The sequence below is a fragment of the Fukomys damarensis genome, unplaced genomic scaffold, assembly GCF_012274545.1.
Source record: "Fukomys damarensis isolate Sample0158 unplaced genomic scaffold, DMR_v1.0_HiC HiC_scaffold_8, whole genome shotgun sequence".
In the NCBI taxonomy this organism is placed as follows: domain Eukaryota; kingdom Metazoa; phylum Chordata; class Mammalia; order Rodentia; family Bathyergidae; genus Fukomys; species Fukomys damarensis.
In genome coordinates this window covers 20,605,677-20,630,617 of record NW_022900920.1, presented here as the reverse complement: position 1 = coordinate 20,630,617, position 24,941 = coordinate 20,605,677, and the positions used below count along the sequence as shown (strand labels likewise).

The window sequence follows — 24,941 nt, the reverse complement described above, 5'->3', positions numbered from 1 at the left end:
CTTTGTGAGTCTATTGGTGACGTTAGATCCCCCTCAGTCACATCCTATCACAATCTATCTAAACAAGGTGTTACCAGCCTTATTGAGTCAGGGCTCTTGCTAGCAACTGACAGAAACTCAGCCACTCCATACATTTATTTAATGGCCTTTTGTCCATTATTTAATAATACAGGTTTTGATTATTTGGTTCAGGTGATGCCCGCTGGATTTCTATTTCCCCTAAATAATCTATTAGGGGAAAGGTTTTAGTTTTTATTGGAACCTAGTAAAAGGTTTGATTTTCTGTTGAGGATGCTTGAGTCCATTATTACAGAAAGTTGCAAAAATTCAACATTTTAAGTTTTTCTCCCAAAGATATAAACATGCTTACATTTGTATTTTTTCCTTTCAAAATAAATTTTGATCTTCACATTCTGAGATGAACTAAGGTCAAAGGGACCTGATATCTGATTGCCAAGGTCTATGAGTGTTCAGCGAACAGCTTTGGCTATGTTGGCTGTGATCGGTGCATGTGTAGTAATGTGACCTCCAGCCCCTGTCTTATGCTCTCCAACTTGCAAAAGAGCTTTGCACACCATGCATCTGGGATGCACATGAAGTTAAAGAAAAGAGAGAGGGAAAAGATACTGTTTCATAAAGTCTTCACCTGTTCAAAAGCCTACTAATAAACTCCCACTTGGTGAGCACTGAATGGGGACTAACTAGTCTGGAAAAATAATTTGCATTCACGTGAAAGTGAGAACTGTCTTCCCTTGTGCCCCTCCTTTTTTTTGGTACCGGGGATCGAACTCGGGTCCTTAAGCTTGCAAAGCAGGCGGCGGAACCACTGACTAAATCCCCGGCCCCCTTGTGCCCCTTTTTAAAATAACTGTTGTCGGTCCCATTGACATCTCCCTAGAGACATTGTCTTGCATTCCCCTTTCAGATTTTGAATGTATTAATTCACGTATATGACTTGTCTTCCAGCTGTACCCTAAGTTCTCAGAGTTTTTTGTTGGGTGCTATGTAAGGTCTAACACAGTTCCAAGCACGGGCTGCTGCTTGGGTAGACAGATGCTTGCTAATGTGGGTAGTGGGATGGGAGAACGGGTGAGTGGGAGGTACGACCCATAGATGGGAGGACAGATGGAAATGAGTGGGTAGATGGACCGTTAGATGATAAAGATAGGTAAACAGGTGAGAAGGCAGATTGGTCGATAGACTGAACACGTCCAAGGCTTACTACTAACAAACAAATTATATTCTTTTCAACTAGAATGGCTGTTTCCCTTGTCCGGCCATAGGATGCCCCAAAATGGGGCACTATGCTGACCAGTTTAGGGGAGAAACCAGTGCTGTGGAACAAACCTATTTTCTGAACACAGGAGATAGTGGTAACTTTACTTGTAAGTTCCTATTTTGCTCTCTTAAAAAGTCTTGCAAATAGTTTTAAAAAGTGTACCAACCTTGTTTAGTCAGGATCTTTGGTAGCAATCGACAGACAGCTAGCTTGAGCTGTCATGTAGGACAGTAGATTGGCATTTGTCTTGGGCCTCACATTCACCCCTCTAACTAATAATACTGATGGGCGGCAGCAGAGTAAGGAACAATGAGGGGTCTGGCTGGCTTATGCATCTCCCCACCCCCAGGCACAGGCGGGCCAAAGGTCACCCTAGTGACAGCTATCATACTAGTCCTACAAACATGCACCCTGGTTTCGTGGCTGCTGCTACTTTATCTAGCTTCTCACTGAAAAGTACAAACATTGATTTGCTATAAATAATGTCATATAATGTCTATAGAGAAGATCCTTAGTTACCAAAAGTTTCACATTTTAAAAATGAGGTACTTTACAAAACACTTTTCTCATAGAGTATTTCATGTAATCCTGTATTTATCATAAAACAGAATAGCTTGGCAGTATGTATAAAGTCTCACAGCATCACTTTAACCCAGACTGTGCTTCTCGGAATGCGCCATGTGTGCACCAGATGTTTCCAAGGATGCTCACTGTGGGATTCTTTCTGATAACAAAAGATAGAGGGGGAAATCATCATGTCCACCGATTGTAAAATAGGCCCAATGGTATAGACTAAACACTATGTGTAGCCATTTTTGGAAAGAATGCAGTTCTATGAACTGAGTAGAAAAACTCACTAAGACATCTTAAGTGAGACGCAAAGTGGAAAAGCCTTGCAACCAAGTGTCTTAGTTCAGGATGCTGTAACAGAACACCAGAGATGCAGTGTTATATAAACAAGAGAAATTTGTTTCTGAGAGTGCTGGAGGCTAGAAGTTCAAGATCAGATGCTAGCATGGTCAGGATTTGGTACATACAGATGTGCTGTTGTAGCCTTCCTTTGAGTGGAAAGAAGGCTCTCGAGAGAGCCCTCCAGGGTTCCTTTCACTAATCCCATTCATAGGAGTTCCACCCTGTTACCTGATTATCTCCCAAAGGGCCCCTCTTCTAGTACTAAATTTGGGGGACACAGACCTTGAGTCGATTTCCTCTTGTATACAGTGCTGTGTTACTCTTTATTTGTCAAGGCACATTTGTTGCGCTGAACTATAGTATTTCCTGCCCTCAGAGTCTCTTCATCCCAACCCAGAATCTGAATTCCTGTGTCCCAAGTCCAATGGAAGAAACCGTTAGCCACATCATCCCTGACCTCTCACCCATGGGGGGATTCAGAGCTTAGAAAAATAATGCTTACATTGGGGTCATTGTTTCAAGTTCATTGAACTGATTGTATTTCTTTGACCAGGTTGGAGGTATAAGGTATCAGTCACACTATCTGGAGAAAAGGATCTGAGAGGGTACATCATGATCTCTTTGTTTGGAAAAAATGGAAACTCAAAACAGTATGAGATTTTCAAGTAAGTTCCATAGTGAATTGAAATGGCCATAAATTCCATCATAGAAAAAAAAAAAAGCTTGAGTATAAACTGCTTTATAAATCTAGGCACTTGTTACACAGAGCCATTGAATCCTGGACTCTCAGAGCTGGAAGGAGGTCTAATTTAGCTCAATCATCTCTTTTTTAAATAATTTAAACAGTAATACAAAGGACAGCCTGAAACAGGGAGAGATATTTGGCGGATGGGGAAGGGATCTAGAGATCAAGAAAGTGGAGAGGGAATAGAGGACAGGAGAAATAAAAAAGAATTCAGATGTGTTAGTCCATGTACCAACTCCCCAAGATGAAAATGAAAATGTATACTAATCAAAATTATGTATTAATTATGTACTGAAGACTAAGTTCTTCGTTCAGCTGCGCGACAACTCCCCCTTCTCCAACACACGCTGTCCACACACGCAGGCGCACAGGAAGCCTGGGGCCAGGTGATTGCTGTGTGGAGGCCTCAACCCCTGGCTTGTGCTGGATGTGTGAGGAGATTGGGTAAATACGTAATGAATGAATACCTAACCTGTGTGGTACAGTTGGATTCTGTTTTTGCACTAACTTAACAAGGGAGTTAAATTTCTTTAACAATTTCCTGTGCCACGTCATCAGATGTTAACAAATGGCACCTGCTGAGTTTCTGCATCTTTAAACAAAAGACACTGCACTGACTGGTCCTGGAGCAGACTTATAGTGTTATATACTCCAAATATGTCACTTCTCTCTACAGACAAACTCGAAGAGTGGAAATCTCAAGTCTGGTGTTTGTTAAAAGTGTGTTCTACACAAACACATCTGTGTTTGGCAGTACCTGAGTGTGCATTGAGTTATTCCAGGTCTTTGCAGAAAACCCAACAACAGAAGCCACTGTGTGGAGAAACAATAGAATTCTACCGTCCAGGTATCCATACACCCAGCCGGTATTTCATGTCTGTATTTTCAGGGGAGCCCTCAAACCAAGTTCCAGGCATACACATGATATTGATGTGGACTTCAATCTTGGAGAAATCCACAAAGTCAAGTTCCTGTGGAACAACAATGTGATAAATTTCTTTCAGCCCGAACTGGGAGCTTCCCAAGTCACAGTACAGAGTGGTAAAGATGGGACCGAGTACGTATCTTTTATTCCATCGCAGCTTGATGATATTTATGTATTAGACTGTCTGTGCACCCATACATATATCCAGTACCCACTCACATCTGTGTAGCCATCTTCTCGTCTCTTCACTTACCCATCCTCTATTCCTCTGTCTTGTCCTGAACATCCATTTATCCATTCAGACATCTATTTCCTTGTGGACATCCAGCCAGCCTTTCACCCACATCCCTTAGCCATCACCCTTCAATTCACACATCCCGTTCCCCAGCCCTAAGCATCCACTAATCTACTTTTTGTGACTGCAGATTTTTCTATCCTGAACATTTTAATATGAATAGAACCATAGAATATGTAACCCTTTGTGACTGGCTTCTTCCACTTAGCATAATGTTCTTGAGGTTCTTCCGAACAGCACGTATCCGTACTTCATTCTTTTTATCACCAAATAATATTCTGCTATATGTACATAGCACATTTTATTTTTTCAGTTGATAGACATTTGAGTTGTTTCTTTTGGAAACTGTCATAATGCTGCCATGAACATTCATGTATAATTTTTTACACGGACCTGTGTTTTCATCCTTGTGTGGATACACCTAAGTGCGGAACGGTTGGGTGCTATGCTAAGTCTCTTTAACCTTTAGAGGAATTGCAAGGCTTTCCAAAGTGGTTGCCATGTTTTCCATTCCCAGAGGCACCATATGAGGGTCCCTCTGATCCTGAATAAACAGAGAAAATCATCTGTGGGCCAGCAGCTGGGACACCACTGGCTGCTGGTACTTGAGGTCAGAGCGGCAGAGCTCTGTCTCTATGTGGCTGATTCATAATTCAGCACATTAGGAGCTTGTAAGGCCAGGCGGGTGCTCTTTCTCTTTGGTGCCACAAAACTCTTCAAAGGGAGCTGAATGGGGGGAGGATACTGTCGACTTATTCAACATTACATCTCCACCAGCAAAAGAACCTCATGCTGTAACTCTCTCCGTAGGTATAATTTTTGCAGCAGTGACACTGTGCAAGAAGACGTCTTACAGACTCTTTTCCCTTGTTGAAAGCACGGTGCAGCTTTTGTCTCTTGGTGATAATAAATTGCTGAACGCACTTGGTCTGAGGTTGAGGTGTTATTTGGACCTTCTCCATGTTCTAGAGTCATGTTTGGGAAGTGATTATTGAACTTGGAACCAAATTTTCTCCAGGGATGCCTGGAATCTTCCACCCACCCACCTCCGCCATGTGGCTCTCTTCCAGGTACCTTGTCTGGCCTGTGCTTATGTATTTGATTCCCTTAGACAATAAAGCACTACATGGTTTGCAAAAGACACTGTTGCTCCCACAGTTGCCCACCCATTTTTTAACATCTAATGGGGGGGCAGACATCACATAAGAGCAGCCAGAGACCCGAGTGACTCCAGACTGTGATGATTTATGCTGAAATCCACCTGCAGCTTGAAGAGCTTGTTATAAGTTAATACATGCACGTGGGAGAAAAATTCAAATAATACGGATGGATATTCTTATAACAGGCGAGTCTCCATCCACCTGTGTCTCTAAACTGTCTCGGCCCTTCTTTCCCAGAGGTAGCTCAGGTTGTTTTTTCCAGAAATAGTCTGCATATACGTATGTATGTTTCTATCTCACACCCCTCAGCCCAGCCACATTTGTTTGCCCAAGCGTAAATGGTAGAATATTATCCATACTGCTAGGCAGCTTGCTTTTCTCATTAACAATAAACTGACCAGGTTCTCTAGCTGCACGGTAAAAGCCGCTTCATTCTTCACAGGACTTCAGAGATTCCACTGATAGACACTCGGGGTGTAGATGGTGGAACCCGTTGAGGAACGTGGAGGTGGCTTCCAGAATTATCCTACCAGAAATATTTATGCAATTCATATATCCTTCTGTGATATTTTCTGCATTATACATGTTTGCCCAATAAATGTTCAGCATGCATTTGTTTTTATCAAGACTGCCAAATTATGACCATTGTGCTAATTTACACTCCGACAAATGACACTGTAGATTGAACTACTAGAAGTGGCCGACTTTGCAGGCAGAGTTCAAGCACTGGCATTCTCATGTGGTTCACTCTAATGTGGAGTGTTGTCGAACCTTTGTCCAATTTGTTAGGTAAAGTGCTTTTCCTTACATAGTAATTTCTGTTTATATTATTGTGAATGAGGGGTGAACATCTTTTCAGTGTTTAATGACTAGTTTTCTTTCTCTGTGAGTTGTCTGCATTCTTTACCAATTTTAAGGCATCTTTTAAATATTATTTGTACTTTATAGAGTCCTTTCATATTAAGAGAATTAGAATATTCTTCAAATGCAAATATTCCCGCCAGTTCATCCCTCAGCCAGGGAGGAAACGGGAGGTGAGTGGAGGCCCCCCGGGGCTGCACAGCTGCACAAACAGAGCCCAGGACCCACTCTTGGCAAGACTGAGCCCCAGCTCAGACTTGGAGGACTCTGTGGGTACCCGAAGTCCCAGCAACTTTCCAGAACCCCTCCCAGTCAGGGCCAGGAGGAGGGAGCTGCCAGGCCGGGGTGTCCAGCTTCTCTCCCCAGCTACAGGGTCATTCTTCAGGCCTGGCATCTCCTTACTGCAGAGCTCCTGGGGCCATCCCAGCCCGTGCGCACACAGAAAACTGACCACTCATCCTTGGGTGTTCACGGAACATATGGGCTGGTGCGAGGTAGAGGGTATAATTCGCAGAACTGGGGACATGAGGTGTAGGGAGCACCTGGTGGGCCAGGGTGGGATAGTCACTGTTGAAATTTTAGAACTCAGAAATAGCTTCTTTGAGCAGATCTCCACAATAGCATCACAACAGATAGCAGTGGCTGGAACTTGAGAATTGTAGGTGATGCAACCAAGATGTGGAAGATGTAAAAGCTCTGTATGTCCCCTTTGGGGAGACCTCCAATATATAATAGAACAAAAGCACTTGAGCTCAACATCTTGGGGTTTTCCTAATGGTCTTATATAGCACTTAAATTTTATCCTGGTTTCCGAAACCTGCTAGACCTTCTAGATTAGTAGAACTATAAAGTATAGGACAAAAGTCCTCAGGCCTGGCTATATATTAGAATCACTGAGGAATTTCAAAAGAAAAGCCCGTATCTAGGCTATATTGTAGACCAGGCGCTGTTTCTAAAGTGAGGGCCCAATATTTTTAAAGCCCCTGGGAGACATAGAGCCAAGAGTGCGAGTCACCAAGATGTGTTTTAATGACACCTTCTCAGAGTTTGTAATGACACTTTCGCTCCTTACTCATGCAAATTCTCATAGTGTGTAGAGAGCTTGAACTCGGCTCTGCAGTCAGGCTGAACTGGTCTTGAATCACAACTGTATTCTTCCCAACCTATACTCCCTGTGCTGGCTGCTCAACCTCCTGTCCTCAACCCTTAGGGCTAATCATATCCCTGCCACACCAGGTGGCTGCTGAGGATTAAACAGCGAGGCACGCAGAGCACAGGCCCTAGGGCCCCTCAGTGACGCCAGAAGGGCTGGCTGGCTTGAGTTATTCTTTTTTTTTTTTTTCAGCTTTAATTGGGTTTATTGGTACATTTTAGGGATACAGTACAGTTACATTCATTGTTGGGATCTTGTACCGTTACATGACAGGTCTTGATTCTCATTTTTTCCCCTTGTCCCTGCCCTCCCTTCACCCCCTCCTCCCCTCCTCATCTACAAGCACTTTATTTTCATCTTTTCATTCTCTCACATTTTTTTCTATTCACATTATTCTTTAAGGGTGAGAAAGACACTGAAGACAAAGAGGTAAAACAAGCCATGACCTCAGAGAAAGTATTTGAAATGGACTCGACAAAGCACTAGAATTCAGAATATTTAAAGGGCTAACATAACAGAAAAATGGACAAAGAACATGAGCGGGCAAACCATATACAGGATGCTTTGTTTGTGTAACTTTAACAAACTATGCAGTGCTGGTTGATTTCGCTCTCAATTCTGGTGACTGGAAATTCCTGATAGTACAGTGCTGCCACCTGGTGAGGACCCCTGGCTGTGTCACAATATGGCAGATAAGCAGGCAGGCGCAGAAGTATGTGTGCGAGGGAGCAAGGGCAAGAAAGAGCCACAGAAGTCATAGAATAATCCAATCTCCTGGAACTAACCCAGTTCCATGAGAACTGATTCATGCCTACAAGATGACATTAATTTTTTCCAAGGGTGGGACTCCTGTGGCCGAATCACCTTCCATTGTACCCCATCTCTTAAAAATCTTCTCAACTTCAACATATTGGAGACCGGGCTTCCAGCATCAGAGCATTTGGGGGGAAACCACATCCAAAACAGAGCTGAGGTAATCTAAACTATAAATATTTGAGATTCAGCCTCACTAGTGATCAGAGGAATACAAATGAAGCCAAGAAAGTAACATTCACACCCATCAGATTATCAAAAGTATAACTTTAACAAAGAAAAAGAATGAACTATGACCCGTATGTACCAACATAGGTAGAGACAAACAATGTCCCCTTGAGAAAAGCAAGTGCCCTGAAGATACCTATTGGGGTACAGAAATATCCACCTCGTGCATTTTCATTCACAAAATACCACTACTCAACACATACGTGGTTCAGAATATCAAACCACGACCCAGAAGACAATTTAAGACACTTCAAATGACAATTAATGTCCTATTTCTTTTTAATTACAGAAGGATTTCAAGCAAATACAAGATAAAAGTTCATCTTTCAAAATTCCTGATAGTTATAGTGGTGCGACAGACAGATTGATTCTAGGAGAGGTGGGGGGTGCTGCCCTGGAGCCCATGTGGGTGAAGTTTGGCATCTTCAGGAGCTCAGGGCCTGAGGGGGTGAAAGGTGACTGGGCACCTCTCTCTGGCCGACTCCTCCGTGGTGTTCCTATGTCTATATTTGTGTTCAAATCCTGACTTATTTGCCGCCCTTCCCAAGACCCACAGAAAGAGTTTCCCTTCTCTGTCATAAGGAACCCTCCATCTTCCCTTCCTGAAGGCCTTGTCACTTGTCCCTAGGGTCACACTGCCATCCCTGTAGCAGGTGGCACTCCTGACGCAGAGCTGGACAGAACCCTGCTGGACCAGCAAGAGACCACAGTTCTGTACACAGCCTTATTTCATGGACACCCTTCCCAGGCATGAGACACATAATTCCATGAAGGCTTTACTGAATCAAGATGTTAATGGTGACAAAGTATGATTTTCTTTAAAGTCCTCCGCTGAGAATCAGGCATCTTCATCCCATCTTCTCAGCCTTTGTGGGGGAAAAATGAATCCTTTACAAAGCTATTTCATAAAATGCTATGTTAAATGAGTAACAAATTACTTTCTGTTTTACTAGCTTTTAATGCTAATAGCGCCATTTATTCCTGACCTTCAGAAATATGAGATATTTTAAATGACAACATAAAAAGAGTTCCTATTTGAAAACCCAAACTACTTTAGACTGCATATTATTACTTCTAAGTATAGTGGGTAGAAGCCTTACGCATTTCAGCATCCCATTTATATCTAGCTGGTGTGTATTTCAGCTGACATTTATTGTTCTCCTGCATACGTGTCAAATTCCTTAATGATGAGTCTGACAAAGGCCCAGCGCTCAGTATATATAAATTACATTTGCTACCATATAATCAGCACTATCTATTAGAATGCTATTTGTGACAAATCATGTTCAAAATAAAAATTGAATTGATTTTTCTGTTATTTTAATATTGTGCCACTCGCAGCAAGCCTTTGATTGAATCTTAAACACTTTAATGCTCTATTTTTGTTTGAGGCAGGTCAGAAATGGAGTTTGTACTATTCACAAAGCTAAAACAATTTGTAAAACAGCAAAATCAAATTTCCAAAAGCATCTTTATTTTCAAGCCAAGGGGATAAATTTGGTAAAGCTATCGTTACGGGATATACGGCTTTAACGATGAAAAGCACACACGCACACATTTAATTTCTATGCATCCATTTTCATCTAAATTAGATTTTAACTTTAATGCAGGGTATGAAAAGCCTCTCTCAGGCCTTTGTTTCTGCCTTTTCTCTGAAGCTATTGCAGGCTTTCTCCCAGCTAATGCAAGGTCCAAATCTTTCTTTGCCCCCTCCCTCTTGGCAGCGGGCTTGGGCTGTATCCTCAATGCTCTGGCTGTAGGAGCCTCTGTTTCTGGAATCCCCCAAGGGGGTGTCTCTCAAAGGGGTGCATGCCTGACCCACACTGCAAACAAAATCGCAACTAGATGCTGGCTGGCACCGTGCTCGAGTGATGGTTTAATGGCAGGGGTGGGTGAATTCGGGCCAGCTGTTCTTTGTATGCCCCGCCCAGCTAAAAATGACTCTCACATTTTTTAATGGCTTCTTAAAGATTCAAACGATGAATATTTCATGATACATGAAAATTATATGAAATTAAAATCTCAATGTTTATCAACAGTTTTATCTGAACATAGCCGCTACTCAGTTGTTTCTGCAATGTCTCAAGCTGCCTTTCTGACGTATTAGTCACTTTCCCAAAAATATGCAATGCCTGCAACTTAAAGGTTCATTATGGCTCATGGTTTCAGTCCCAAGGCACAAATAGTACGGCAAAGGGCCTGGGATTTAGCTCAGTGGTGCCGACGCTTGCCTCACGAGTGCAAGGCTTTACCTTGATCCCCGGTACCAAAAATAAAAATAAAAATAAAAAACAGCATGGCAAAGAAACAGAGCTAGACTCATGGCAGCCAAGTAGCAGAGAGAAAAAGGAGCAGGAAGCAAAACTACAGCCCTGCACCCTGCAGAACACTCCCGCAGTGACCAACTTCCAACCAGGCCCACCTCTTCATGGCACACGCAGCCACTAAACTCATCGCTGATGGGAATAGTCCCCATCGTCCAGTTACCTTTCAAACACATGAGACCTCTGGGGCTGTTTTAGATCTAAACCTTAACACCTACTAAAATGGCCCGTGTGACCCATAACATATTTACTATTTGGCTCTTTATAGAAAAAGTTTTCTGACTCGGAAGGAAGGTCTTCGTGCTTTATGACCTTCAGGGAAGAAAGCTGAGATAGCACTCTAATAAAATGCTGCTTTCAAGATGATCAATGTAATAGAAGACTTTCGCAGACACGTTGGCTGAAAAAAGGTCCTCACAGTGCTCTTAAATAGATAAAATGAGGAAAAGAACAAGGAAGCAAAACAACCCCAGCTTCACAAAGCTGCAGATATAACAAATGTACACAAGAAGTATAAAATGATCAGAAATACCATTTGTGAGATAGATTGACAAATACTTTAAATGCTCACAAAACGTGGGAGTGAGTTTCAGCAATGGAAGTGGTTTCAGGGCACTGCTGACAGAGAAGACAAGGTCTGAGATTGTGGAAGGCAGAGGGGCCCAGAGAGGGTTCCCGTGTGCGAATTTTCAGGATGGCGCCCATCAGAAATAAGCTGAAGGACATTAGGCTGGGGCCCCTTCCAGATGGTGCGTGCAGCAGGTCAAGAGAGGCGAGGTGCTTTGCTGCCTCTCACTTTCTGGAGAATCCAGACAAACTCTATTCAAATCTAAATATGCAAGTCTCTTTTTTTTCTGGAAAGAACTGCTTTGGTGAGCCCAACTCAAGTGCCCTGCCCACCCCATCAGCTACAAAGAGGAGGCTGCCCGGAAGAGGGCAGATGGCTGGGGATCAGCATCACCAACAATAACAGTGCTCACCCTAGGCCTGGCAGCAGGGTAAGCTCCGGATATTTTCAGGAGAAGTAATTTGTTCAAGGAACCCAGAGGCCTTCTGGGAAGAAAGAAGCCAAGACTTCAACTCTTCTAACTCATGGGGTGGGGCAGGAGGCTGGGCTGCAAGGCCTCTGAGAAGAGATGAGGAAGTCCAGTCTTCATCCTTCACTGAGCCTTTTAGCTTTTGCCTTTGTTGTGATTCTTTCCAGGAGCTGTTAGCTGTGATCAACAAGAAACAGGAGGCCTGCAAGTTTTATGTGTGCAAAATACCCCACTAAACCCACTGTGTGCCTTTTTTCATTTAACCCTCTAAAACAAGCTCAGGAGGAAGATGTTAGCATCATTTTACAATAGAAAATTGAAGCTCAGAGCAGTTAAGTTTTCTGCGAATAACCACTCAGCAGTTACATGGTACCAACAGGCAGGAGGAGCCCTTAAAGCCTGACTTGCAACAATCCTAACCCTGGGGTGCTGGGTCCCTCACTCAAGTTTATTACTCTGTATTCCTATTGCTTATCTTCTCATCTGTTTTATCTTTTGAAACTGATTGTGTGAAACCATGACCCATTTACAAGTAGCTCATAGTATTGTAAAAATGGCTGAGGAGGAGATCCACAAGCTGTAAAGGTTAAGCATACAGACCAGGCCTCTGTCTGCCTGGCTCTTCCACTTATCTATATGAACCTGAGTTCTCTCTCTCTCTCTCTCTCTCTCTCTATCAAAACAACCAAGTTTTCCCACCCTGTCCCACCCCTGCTTGTTGTTTTAATCTTCTTAACCAAGCATGGTAGGCTCTTTTGTTATCCTCATTTTGCAAAGTAGGAATTTGATGCTCAAAGGTTAAGGAAAGTGTCCAGAGTTGCACAGCCAGAAAAAGTGGAGTTGAGATCATGTACCATGGAAGCCTGCCCCATACCCACACTTCACAGCTGTGCTTGAGTGAGGTTAAAGCCATGACTGAGATCTTCTTTAGAGCCAGCTGGTCCCCACTGGGAGATGGATTGGGGACCGAGAATGTTGGTGTCCTCTCCCAGTGCTGGCTCCCGGGGGCTGTCTTGCATAGAAAGAAAAAAATGTGACCCCTAAAGGTTTAATTGTCATGGCGGCCAACCTGTCCTGACAAGCCCAGGAAATTTCGTCTTATCAAGTAATGGAATTGTTTTTAGAAGCAAGAATGAACTCATTACGGATGCAGCTTGTGCTAATAATAATAATTTGCTGAGCAGTGAAATCACCTCTCTACACCTTCCCCGGCCGACAGACAACACTCTAGAAATTATAGGCTAGGGAGAAACAGAAAGGATAAAGATTAAGGAAAAGAACTGCGATATGGAAACTGCTTGAACAAAAGGAGTCACAGCTTTGCACACTGAGCTTGGTGATTGTAATCAGGAAGTTGTAGAAGAATTAGATAATGTTAAAGAATTTTCTAAATTGCCTTTGGCATCTCTGATACTGGGTGGTTGTTGTTGGTTTGGTTTGGTTTGGTGGTGGTGGTAGGTTTTTTTCTTTGGTTTTGTTTTTTTGATGGGCCTTGAACTCAGGACCCCACATTTGCCAGGCAGGTGCTGTGCTGCTGAGCTACATCTTTGGCCCTGGTTTGGTTTTGATCTTACAGATAAAGCCTTTAAAAAAAAAAAGTTAGAGCATCAACTTAATTACTGATGCATGATATGATTATGGGAAAAGCAAGAAGAGGGCAGTCCTGGCGCCCTGGAGCCTCAACCCCATGCAGCCATCTGCAAACTGTAGGTCTGGAAAAGGGGTCCAAGCAGACATGCCTGCCATGTCACTCATCTCTGAGGGTCTTCAGAGATACAACTGGCCAGCCACATGACCCATGGCAGTTTGAAGTCTGTCCCCTGGCTTCCTTTCTGGGAATGTGAGGTCACTCTTCCAAACGTTTTAAGAAAACTAAGAGCCTATCACCAAGCTTTGCCCCAGTCCTTTGAAGAGAATGCCAACTACCTTCTTCTGAGGTGTGATTTTCCCTTAAAATATATAATCTCCAAAAGTTTAACATATCTTTTATCAATTCAAATAAAGATTTTAAGATATTTTTTCCTAATTATGAAAGCTATACCTGCTGGCTGTGGAAAAATCAGAAAAACCACCAAGAAAAGAAAACCAATAGCACCACCAGTGAAACGACCATTGTTAGCATTAGAGGTTAGCTCTCCCTTTCAATTAAACAAAAAAATGCAATTACACTGTGTGTACCTGTATATACACATAGCTTTGCTGCTATTGTACACAGATGATCCTGTTTTCGTGTACTGTATCCTAAATACTTTTCCATAGCAGCATTCTTCTATCACATCAACTTTTTTTTTTAATTGAGTTTATTGGTACATTTTAGGGATACAGTATAGTTACATTCATGTTGAGATCTTGTACCTCTACATGACAGGTCTTGGTTCTCATTTTTTCCCCTTGTTCCTGCCCTCCCTTCACCTCCTCTTCCCCTCCCCATTTACAAGCACTTTATTTCCATCTTTTCATTTTCTCATATTTTTTTCTTTTCCCTTATTACCCTTCCCCTACCCATCCCACCTTCCCTACACCTGTAGCCCTTTTCTTCTTGTGTCACAATGTCAGTTATCTCATTAGGATCTTATGTACTATTACAGTTTATTCACACCAGAGAAACTATTCAGTATATTCAGTCATATGTGTGACTTATTTATCTCACTTAGGAGTATATCCTCAATATGTATCCATTTTCCTATGAATGAATATAATTTCTCATTCTTTTTGGCTGAGTAATATTCCATTTTATAGAAAAACCACATCTTCTTTATCCAGTTTCCAACTGATGGGCAAATGGTCTGTTTCCAAGTTTTAGCTATTACAAACTGTGCCGCTATAAACATGGGTGCGCATACATCACTGTGATGTGATTCTTTTAGTTCTTTTGGAAAGATACCCAGCAGAGGGATGGCTGGGTCAAATGGAATCTCTAGTCCCAGCTCTTTGAGGTATCTCCATATTGATTTCCACAGTGGGTGCACCAGTCTGCACTCCCACCAACAATGGAGAAGGGTTCCTTTTTCCCCACAACCCGGCTAACATTTGTTATTGTTTGATTTCTTGATAGCAGCCATTCTTTGTGGGGTGAGGTAGAATCTCAGTGTTGTTTTCATCTGCATCTCTTGAATGACCAGGGATCACATCAACTTTTAAATGATCATTTATACTATAATCCCACATCTGGCTGAGATGTTTTATAAGACAGTCACCCTTTCTACACAGGCTTGGCTGGTTGTTTCTCTGTTTGAGGGTCCTTATGCATTTCTGGAAGCTCAGGCTGTCCGGTGAATCCTGCAAGCCTTTTCTCAGAATAATGTGCACAGTAAAATACATAAGATTACAAAAGAAATGTTATCAAACATTAAAGAGAACAGATTTGTGCACAATAGTTACAGAAGTGTTTCTTTCTTCCTATATTGCATAACAATATATTAGAAAATAGTAGTTCTACTAACCACTATAACTGTAAAGTAGAGATGAGCATTAACATTATTTCTAGCTGTTTAAACAAATATCATATGATATAAAAAGATCCCTGATTCCTCTGGAGCTGAGGTGACAGGTCCTGCTGTGTCTGTTGCTGACATTTATTAATGAAGGAAATACCACACTACACTCAGAGAGCTGTGAAAACAAAGATGAAACCTTTTTCCCACCACAGTTGTCCAACCTCCTGATTCTGACCCATGACATCTTGGGAAGGTAGGGAGCCCAGACAAAAGCTCTTGCCTTTGGAAGGACTCTCATCAGTTTTGCTCTGTGCACTTTTGAACTGTTTGATACCAATGGTCCCTTCAACCCCTGTTTTAGCTTTTCATTGTTGTGACAAAATAGCTAAGAAAAACAAAACAAAACAAAAAAAACAGTCCTTAAACTACGTCCCACCTCTAGTTTCCATCACCTCCCACTAATCTCATCAAAATTATGATCTCAGTAAGGTGATTAATTTACTGATGAAGTTAAAGCCCTTGTGATCTAATCAATCACTTCTCTAGGCCCCACCTCTGAAAACTGCTCTATTGAAAACTGTTACTTGTCGCTTTTCTGTGAGTGGGGCAAAATATTTGACACCCACAAAGAAGGGAAGGTTTATTTTGCCTCCTGGTTTTCAAAGGTTCAACCTACACGTGGTAACCAGACTCAAGGCACAAATGGCATGCTGGAAAGCTGTTGAACCCATGGCAGTTAGGAAGCAGAAAGACAGGACAAAAATACACTTTTCTAGATCACATCGCAGGGATGCACCTCTCACAAGTGGGGATTTTAGATCTAAACCACAACAGGGATTAAGCCCTCAGCGCTTGAGTGTTTGGAGATGCTTCATATTTAAACCACACCCACCCATGCCGAGCTAGAAAGCTGCTTCTGATTTCTTCCAAGTGCTGAAGGCTGCCCAGTGAGGTCAGAAGAATGCCTGTCAGGGCAAGGGGCAAGTAGCCAATGTCATGGGTTGGAAGGTGTCTCTCAAAAAATCCCCTTCAGAATGCAACTGTTTCAGAAATAGGATCGCTGTAGGTAGACTTAGTTAAGATGAGGTCAGATGGGAGTAGGGCAGGTTTCTGATCCAGTATGACCTCTGTTTTCGTGGAGGATGGCTACGAGAAGACACAGAGACTCAAGTTACTAACTTGGGGGGCAGAGATTACAGTTATGCAGCTATTTGTTATTTTTCTCTTGTTGCTGAGACAAATTACCTGGCATCCAAAGTTAAGGAGAAAGGGTTTATTTGATCAGTTTGTCGGTGTTTTTTCAGCCCATAATCAGCTGGCTCTAAGGCAAGGATGATGGCACGTAGGCTTAACAGACAAGAAGCAACATGGCGCACGCACAGATAGCGATGGCAACAGAGGACTTTAGCAGCATCTTCCTGCGCCTTTTTATCTTATTCAGACTACTTAGGGTAGCACTCACACCTTTAACCCCAGTACCTTGGGCCTAGCCCATCATGAATCGATCACTCACTCTCGATTCAGCTACCTAGAAAAAGCATGAGGCTTTGGGGGACATCTAAACCCAAGCCATAACAGCAGCAAAGAATGGCATGGCTGCTGCGGAGTTGGGGAGAGGCAAGGACTCCTCTCCACATGATGAGACCCTGCTAACAATCTTGGTTTTGGACTTCTAGCATGAGAGACGATAAACTTCTACTGTGTGAAGTATGTAGTACTCATTATGTAGTACTTTGTTAGGGCAGCCCTGGAAAACTAATATAGCTGGTACCTGCCAGCTGGGGCCTCCTGGAGAATGAGACTCTTAAAAACCAGGGATAGGATGGGCATGGCGTCTCTGCCAAAGTTGAGGATATGTCACGCCAGCACGCCGGGACCAGGTTAGCTGACAAGGACAGACTGCTTAGGGGGCTGGGCTGTGGCTTCAGAGAAGAGCCGGGCCCAGCTATGAAATTTACCTCTGGGATTTAGAAAGAGTTGACTCACCCTGGCCCTTCTCAAGGTCAGCAACACCTGGGAAAAACAACCATAAAATCCTGTGGCACTCTGAGAAGTATCCTGTTTATCCCCATAGGACAACAAGGCAGACAGTAAAGAGTTCTCATGTCCTCACTGTGGTGTGGAAGTCTGCAGGCTTCTAGCTCTCTGCAGACTTGGCTGAGGACAGTGGCTCTAGGTAAACCTTCCTGTTGCTCCACGTAGCTGGTGTCTGAGCGCAGCCACATGTCACCGGAGCTCTGGGGTCCTCACTCAGGGGTCTTCCAAGGGCAGAGCAGCTTCCACCTGGAGAGAAGCCCCTCCTTGTGAGTAGCAGGCAGGTGTCCAGCTAAGGAGCGTGGCCTCTACAAACATTTTGTTGCAGAATTCCAAGGCACAAGAGCAGAGCGACCAAATGGGAATGGGGAGGATTTATTTAAGGCAAACATTGGCTTCATCAGACTCATGTTCCAAGACTGAGCAATTAAACAGAGAAAAGTTCTAGTTTTTATGCATTTAGTCAAAGGGAGGTTGGTCTTTCTAGTGACCAAGTAAGTGAATTTACTGGAGTAGGACAAAGGCACATAGTTTGATAATTTAGCCTTGTCAGAAGACAGTGTCTTATGAATTGTACGAGAACAGAGTGTCATAAACTTTGTTTTCAGAACATAGTTGTTTACGGGACATACAGTTCCTCCAGGGTTGCAAAACTTTATTTACAGGAAATGACTGTCTACCTTATGAGGTACCAGGGGAGCTCAGTAGTTGGGGGCGGGGGGCAGAATCTGAGTGGAGAGCTGCTAGATTGGCTTCTGGTTCTGATTTTCTTTTAAATTCCGCTTTAATTTCACCGCCCTTTAAAACGCAGTCGGCCAGGCCTGGTGGCCCACACCTGTAATCCCAGCATTGGGATGCTAAGGCAGGAAGCAAGTTCAAGACCAACCTAGATTATGTAGCAAGACCCTGTCTAAAAAAACAAACAAACAAATAAACGAAAAGGAAAACCAAAAGGAAGGAGGGAAGGAAGGAAGGAAGAGTATAGCAGTGGGAGGGCAAAGAAGAGCCTTCCCTTACCTGAAATAGAGAAGTCTGGGTATTTGGGCAGTGGTCCTTCATGGTGTAAAATTTTGGGAGAAGCAGTAGGAGGTTGTGTAGAGCCACCTCCTTGTAATCTAGAGTAAGAACACAAGTCAGGAGGTTATTTCTTTTTTCATTTTTGTTTTTTTGTTTGTTTGTTTTTTGGTACCAGGGATCATCAGTCTTGGAACCTTGCACCTGCAAAGCAGGCAGCAGAACAACTGAGCTAAATCCCTGGCCCCAGGAGCTCATTTCTTTTAATGATAAAATAAGAATCAATATCATACATGCAGGTGCTGGGAGAGTATGATTGATATACTTATTTCTAATTCGTACAGTTTAGCCTAAAGGTTAGAATTATTGTCTCCATTTCATGGGAGAGGAAGCTGAGGCCACAGGAACCAGACCATGCAGTGTCCTGGTAGCACCTTCTGCCTCCTCCTCCGTGACAAGGTGGCCCTATTGGTTTTTGCTCCCACCCCATCCTACGGCAACTCCCCCATAGGGGCGCTGGGGGAAGCTGAGCACAGGTGGAGAGCAGAGCAAGGCAGTGACACGTGACTAGTCACACCCAGGACAGTCTCGGTGTGCACCTGGGAACCCCAGCCAGCTCCGCTCTGCTCCTCTCAACGTGCTCCCTGTGGCGGTGACCCGAGCCGCACTTACTTCTCATAAGATTTCTGACGTGCCCTGGTGGCCCGCTCCTTGATGTCCAGGAAGTCTCTGTAGCAGTTTTTGGCCATGACCGTGTACCTTGTGGCACAGCCCAGCTCGGTGACCCTGGCTCGGGGCAGAAAGCCTGCCCAGCCAGGGATTGGGGGCTCCTGGGGAGGTCTCTTCATATTCTTGCATTCTGTAAAGAGACACCATGCTTCCTGGAGGCTTTGGAGAGCTGCAGAGTGAGCAGAGCCCACAAGCCCGCTGGGGCCCCATGCCTGCACTAGGCCTAGGCAGGTAATAGGGCAGAAGACCCCGTGGAAGGTGGTGCTGTGTGTCAGGCGCCTGGGAAAGGGCTTTACAGATCAAATCTCATCTCATTTTCCCACCGCTGTTCCCTCCAATGTATGGAGGAAGAAACAGATTCGCCAGAGGTTCAGAGGGACTCAGCCAGGGTCACAGGAACAGGGATTGGTAGGGCCACACTCAAGCCCAGTCTGTCTGAGTTCTGTGTCCTCGCTCTTAAACAGACCCTGCTTCTCTCTCAGGCTGGTGAAAAAGCCACCAGCGTCTTTCTGTGATGCCTTAGGTAGTGGAGGAAAACGAGAAGCACTGGGGAATTGGGAGGAGAAAACACATCAGACTCAGCTGTACCAGGAACCTGCTTTAGGTCCTCACTATGACTCTGGCTGGCTGGGTGACTGTGAGCCAGTTTCACAGTCCCTAGTGTCTCCTCTAGTTGCTGTAAAAACTGAATTAGGCCACTGAGTCCCAAAGCCTCAGAGCCAGAAGTCACTCTAAGGAGCATCTAGTCCCTGCCCTAGACAAAGAAACTGGAGCCCAGAGAGGGGCAGCAAGCTGCCTTAGGTCACACAGCAAGTAGTTACAGAGCTGGGCTAAATCCCAAACTTAGGCAGCTATTCTTTGCCATATTTGAAAAATTTAAAGCACAGCAACCATGTAAATTTCGTATGTTCTTGAAAAGTCCCCCCAAACAATTATAATAATAAAGGCATTCAGGCTATTACTTTCTTCATAGGCCTTTTAGACTTTAACCTGGGTGAAATCATTGTTGTGTCTATGATATAATGACGTCATCAGTGTTGTCATTGTTTTTGTTCGGGACAAAATTCCCCCTGCAGAACTAGTACCCAGAGGAGCTGCCTGCAGCCGCACACTGACATGGGCACACACAGAAAGCAACTGGATGCTGGCATCAGTGGACCCAGACACTGAAGGCTGGCAGGGCAGCTTGGAGACCCAGCTCTGAGCTCTCAGAGCAGGGCTCCTACCTGGCCAGGCCTGCCAAAGAAACTGAGCTTTCCTTTGCACACAGTGCTGGGGATCTGGAGCAGCGCTGGATTCTGCGCTGTCCGCGGCTGGCCTGCTGGGGTGTGTGCCAGGCACCAGGGCCAAGGGAAAGCTGGTTTCGGGCGCTCGTACCCAGAGTCAGGGGGTGGTATCGCCGGGCGTATTCATGCAGTGCCCGCAGGACCGTCTCCTCGGAGCAGATGGGTTTCAGCTTTGGGGCGGTGGCCACGGAGCAGCGCAGTTCCTCCAGCTGGTCTTTGTATCGCTGCGTGCTCTCCTGGAAGCTCTGCAGACAGCGGTTCATGCTGTCCTCACTGGAGGTGTCCTGGCAGCTCAGGAACGGCACGAAGCCTGCAAGACCCGGTTGAACCGCAGCCTTGAGTTAGGAATTGGGACCCTGCCTCAAATCCCCACCTTCGCCACCTGCCTTTTGGCTTCCTCCCCAGCCAGCCCCACTGTATTTTTCCAAAGGCCATTAATACAGGCAGTGCTGCTGTTTCCACTGTGGTTGGGCCTCCCAAGGCCATGAAAAATGACCTTGGAGTTGGGGAGGGAAGGCCCATTTCAACAAAAGCGACGGCAGTCATAGTCTTTGATAGCACAGCCCCTGATGTCAGCGTGAACAGCAAATGGGGAAAGCATTAATGGGCCAAAATGATAGTCTGAGGAGTAATTGAAATTATTTCTCTTTTTAGAGCAAAAGCTTATTTCCCTTGACACTTCCCAAATGCAATTTGGGATCTTTCTTGCTGGACCATGGGGAAATTACAGGCTTATTAAAAGCAGAGACATATTACACAAAAAGGTAAATTCATTATCTGTAAGACCCACCCCTAGGACAATTTTTTCACCATTTCCCACACAGTAACATATAATCATTACAATTAGTATGGGTAAAACACAACTGTATTTAAACTGGATGCAGAACCCTAAGTACTGTAATATCGTCACAATAAAACCGCTTTTCCAGAAGAACAATTGATGGACACTGGTTAAGAACTTAGTTTAAACTGCAAAGTAAACAAACAAATACCTTTCAGCATTACAGCCCAACATTTTTGCTTTTGTCCCTACAGATAGAAAACCTAGCCAAAGGACTGAAAGCAGCAACCACCAACCCTGTACCAAGCCATCACTGGAAGAGTTTTAGGATGGGAACTAAATCCAATGATTGGTGTCCTCATGAATGAGAAGAGGAGACTTTGAGTCGTGTAGACTGGAGTGATGCTGACACAAGCCAGGGGCCACCTGGAGCCCCTGGAAGCTCGAAGGGGTGACGGAAAGGTCCTCCCCTAGAGACTTCAAAGAGAACATGGCCCTACTGACACCTTGATTTCAGCTGTGTAGCCACAGAACAAGGAGAGAATATGTTTTTGTTGTTTTTAGTCAGCTCATTTACGCTGACTGATTACAGCGCCCCATGAAACAAGGACATCCATTTTATAGGATTTGTTTCCCTTACCGTGAAGAGGTAAGTCGCCGACAGTCACTTAGAGAGTGGCCATGAAGAGGCTTGACCTGAATCTGAGTGTTCCCTTACCTAGGCAGTAGGACCAGGTCGAGGCTAGGACCTTGGAATACTCACAGGCAATCCTGCCCTCAAAAGTAGCTGTGTGTGAGTGTGCAGGGCACGTGGGGCAACATGGATTTGTCATCCACAAGTATGTGATGCAGAAAGTTCTCAGTGGCCCAGAAGCCTGAGGAGAGAGTCCTTAGGAAGGGTGACCAGTGGCCCTTGTCTGCCAAGGACTAGGGGGATCCTGGACATAGAGTGCTATAGCCGGCAAAGTTCCCGAAAAAAAAATAGGGCAATTGGCCACCCTCCCTTTACAAGATGCAGGAAAGAACAAGAACACGCGGCCGTCCCTGGGGGGAGCCTTGAGAAGGTCCGATCACAGAAAGACAGAGCCCGACTTTATTCACTATCAATCGTCATAGCACTCTGTTATCCTTGCTGAAATTCACCCAACTTGTTGGAAGCACTTCCAGCATGCACATCGCAGAGTTCTGGTCTACGTTCTTTCTCTTCACTTAGCAGAGCCCAGCTATCGGCACCCGTGTTTTCAGACTATGTCTTAGAACCTGAAGCACCTGCACTAATCCGATGCGCATGGATACGGACAGTGGGCCAAGGCAAGGGCAGAGACCGGGACCATGCTCTCTGTGCTGCCACTTACCACTGTAGCCTGGTGTGATCGGCAGCTGCCTCATGAAGACCTTGGGAGACTCCATGATTTTCCTCTCTGTTAATAAAGGAGGGAAAGAAACAGCCTTATCAAAAATTCCTGCCTCAAACACTTACCACATGCATGCCAGAGAACTTGGGAGCAGAAGAATGACTTGTCAGGGGCTGAGACTGAGGCAACACCGCCACATCTCAGCCGAAGCCAACAGAGGGAGATGGGTTCCGTTAGAAGGGACATAGGGATCATCACCTTTATGCTAGCTTTGATGGCAGATGTACATACAAGTGAATGTCTCCCTTCCCTGGCAGGTTCCTCCCATCCATCCGTCCAACCATCCATCCATCCAACAGCCGTGAACTATATCCATACTATAGCAATAAATGTGACAGCAATTGAGGCAATAAAGATAAGCAAGACCCAGGATCCCCATATAGGGCTCATAAACTTTTATGGAGGAGAGAGATAAGGTACCCACATCCATACACCTCTTTCTTTATGTGGTGATAATTTTTGCCAACACTTCCTTTGCCCCCAGAACATCTGACAACATCTGGAGATATTTTTGATTGTTGTAAGTGGGGCACGAGCTGTACTGGAATCTAATAGGTAGGATGCTGCTAAGCATGCTGCAACATACAAGAAAGCCTCACGACAAAGAATCAGAATAAGTTATGGCTTGAAGGGATCAGAAGGTCCCAACAAGTTACCATGGCACCCAAAGGGCCTAGCAGAGGGTATGGGGGTCCCGTACCAGTTTCTGTGGATGTTCTCCTTGGAGAAAGACCTCTTCCTACCTCAGGGATTGCCAGTGGTGTCCCCACCCCAAATAAGCCAGGGTCTGGCTCTGAATCCTGTGGATGCTGCCATCTCCTGTCCTGCTAACTCAGTTTGTCTCCATGAAGCAGTGTTCTCAAGAGATGAGGCGTCTGGGTAGAAGGGAGGGCCACAGTCCTGGGCTGTCGACAGTGATGAGAATTGCTAAAGGAATTCAGCCCCACAAAGGCAGGAACAGCAAGACCAGGACCACCTCTAGGCTGATACAACCCCTGGCATCAGGTGCCTGGATCCTGCGAGCAGGCGCTGGCTCTAGAGTCAGGCAGACCAGGCTGCGAATGTGTGCCCAGCATCACTGACCTCTGCTGACCAAGAATAGCTCTCAAAGCCTTCCACACACTAATTTAGCAAACCCTCCCAATAGCCCCAAGACATCCCCATTTCCAGGCGAGGGCTCGGCATGTACAGAAGACTGGGTATGCAGTCATGGCTTAAGGAACTGCTCTCCTCTAATCGCCAGAGCTTCCCCAGGTGTGAGTACCCAAGCTACAGATAAGAAAACTAAGGCACAGTGATATTCAGTAATTTGCGTGAGGGTTCTGGAGTGAAGGGGAAGTGAATGGGTGATTCTAACTCTCAGGGACAAGATGTGCTGCCCAGAAGTGTGAGTCTAGGGTGGGACCTAGAGCCAGGCCTGCCTGGAGAAGGTGGGCAGGGGAGAGCATACAGCCATAGTGTCCTGGGGGAGGGAGGCCAAACAGGACACAAATCCTTCCCCACCCACCCCTGCCCAACTCACTTGCTCTCAGCTGGGTGCTTGGATCACTGCCCAGCCTCCTCCCGGTCTCCAGGCCTCCACCAGCCTTTGTGAGCTCATCCAGGGCGGGGCACAGCACGGGGCCCCGGAGTTCCCCCTCCCCTTCTCCTTCAGGGTCCCCTCAGAACCAGGAGGAAGGTCCCAGAGGAACTTGGGCCAAGTAAATTTGGGGGTGCTTCCCCATGAGCCCCATTCAGCCCAGCCCCAGGTGCAAATCCAGGCATCTGCCCAGTGCACACCTGGCCTCAGAGCTCCCACACGCCCATCTCCCAGGGTGGCGGTGGTGGGGCCTGCTGTGAGCATGGACATTGAACACACGGCAGAACAGTCTCTGTTACAGTCTCCACAGCGGGTGGAATGGTGGTAACTGAGTCCACCCAAAGGCAGGGCTGCATGCGGGCCAGCAGGAGCCAGAGAAAGCTTGTGAGGGGAGTTGAGGCCTTGTGTCCATGGTGATTTCCAAGTACAGGCGCTTCCCTACGCCTAGCAATCCACCCCCTGAAAATTGAGCCCAGGATCTTCACACTGTGCTATAATCCCAGGTTTTTAAAATTTAATTTTGACACAGTATCTGAATTGCTAATTTTCTGAGTGGGCTCAAAGTTGCCATCCCCACCTCAGCCCGATTCTGCGATTACAGGCATGTGCCACAGTTAGGCAGCCCCTGCCACTCCCCTTTGTGTCTCCTATTTGAGAAGCTAGATTTTTCAGGAGCCCAGGACATGTAAAGAAGCGATGTACCAAAATGAAGTCAGGCTGGGGAGGTTAAGTCATACTTCTTTCTAGCCGTCTTCATTTCATAGGAGCAAAGGAGGCCCCAGGATTTATCTCACTAAACTGAAACCCACCACGATGCCACTGTAAGAACCCAAAACACAGGGAACATATGATGACCTTGTAGACAGATAGCTGCGGCTCCTGCCTTTCTGGAGAGGGTAACTGAAGCCTGGGGGCACTGGACCTCACCTCAGGT

General features: G+C 45.2%; 2 protein-coding genes across 7 annotated transcripts in view; one reads left to right on the top strand and one right to left on the bottom strand.

Annotated features, from left to right (window-relative positions):
- LOC104869360 (pancreatic lipase-related protein 2) overlaps positions 1-5,841 on the top strand; it is a 34,559-nt gene extending 28,718 nt beyond the window's left edge. Inside the window, exons 14-18 of the mRNA XM_033761398.1 lie at positions 1,256-1,385; positions 2,745-2,856; positions 3,826-3,993; positions 4,967-5,226; positions 5,759-5,841. Of these exons, the coding sequence (XP_033617289.1) occupies positions 1,256-1,385; positions 2,745-2,856; positions 3,826-3,993; positions 4,967-5,030 (474 nt within the window). The 3' untranslated portion in view covers positions 5,031-5,226; positions 5,759-5,841. The remainder of the gene's footprint in view (positions 1-1,255; positions 1,386-2,744; positions 2,857-3,825; positions 3,994-4,966; positions 5,227-5,758) is intronic.
- On the bottom strand, positions 1,993-24,009 carry CUNH10orf82 (chromosome unknown C10orf82 homolog). Of its 6 annotated transcripts, none has more exons than XM_010634563.1 (7): positions 23,951-24,009; positions 22,369-22,434; positions 20,324-20,542; positions 18,890-19,076; positions 18,221-18,318; positions 17,283-17,452; positions 1,993-2,003 (listed from the first exon to the last, which is right to left on the bottom strand). In XM_010634563.1, exons 2-6 carry the CDS (start codon positions 22,421-22,423, stop codon positions 17,307-17,309), a joined length of 705 nt encoding a protein of 234 aa, XP_010632865.1. In that variant the 5' UTR covers positions 22,424-22,434; positions 23,951-24,009; the 3' UTR covers positions 1,993-2,003; positions 17,283-17,306. The 6 variants fall into 6 exon arrangements, with proteins under 6 accessions (XP_010632865.1, XP_010632868.1, XP_010632864.1 ...); XM_010634562.2 differs by lacking the exon at positions 1,993-2,003 and adding an exon at positions 16,296-16,315; XM_010634565.2 differs by lacking the exon at positions 1,993-2,003 and adding an exon at positions 23,129-23,333 and having other exon boundaries at positions 17,191-17,452; positions 23,951-23,969.
- Between the last annotated feature and the right edge of the window lie 932 nt (positions 24,010-24,941).

Coding starts and splice junctions, on each gene's coding strand:
- CUNH10orf82 (XM_010634563.1), bottom strand. CDS start 22,423: ATGGAGTCTCCCAAGGTCTTCATGAGGCAGCTGCCGATCACACCAGGC. Junction 20,543..22,368: donor GATCACACCAGGCTACAGTG/GTAAGTGGCAGC, acceptor CGGGTCTTGCAG/GCTTCGTGCCGTTCCTGAGC. Junction 19,077..20,323: donor ATACCACCCCCTGACTCTGG/GTACGAGCGCCC, acceptor GTCTCTTTACAG/AATGCAAGAATATGAAGAGA.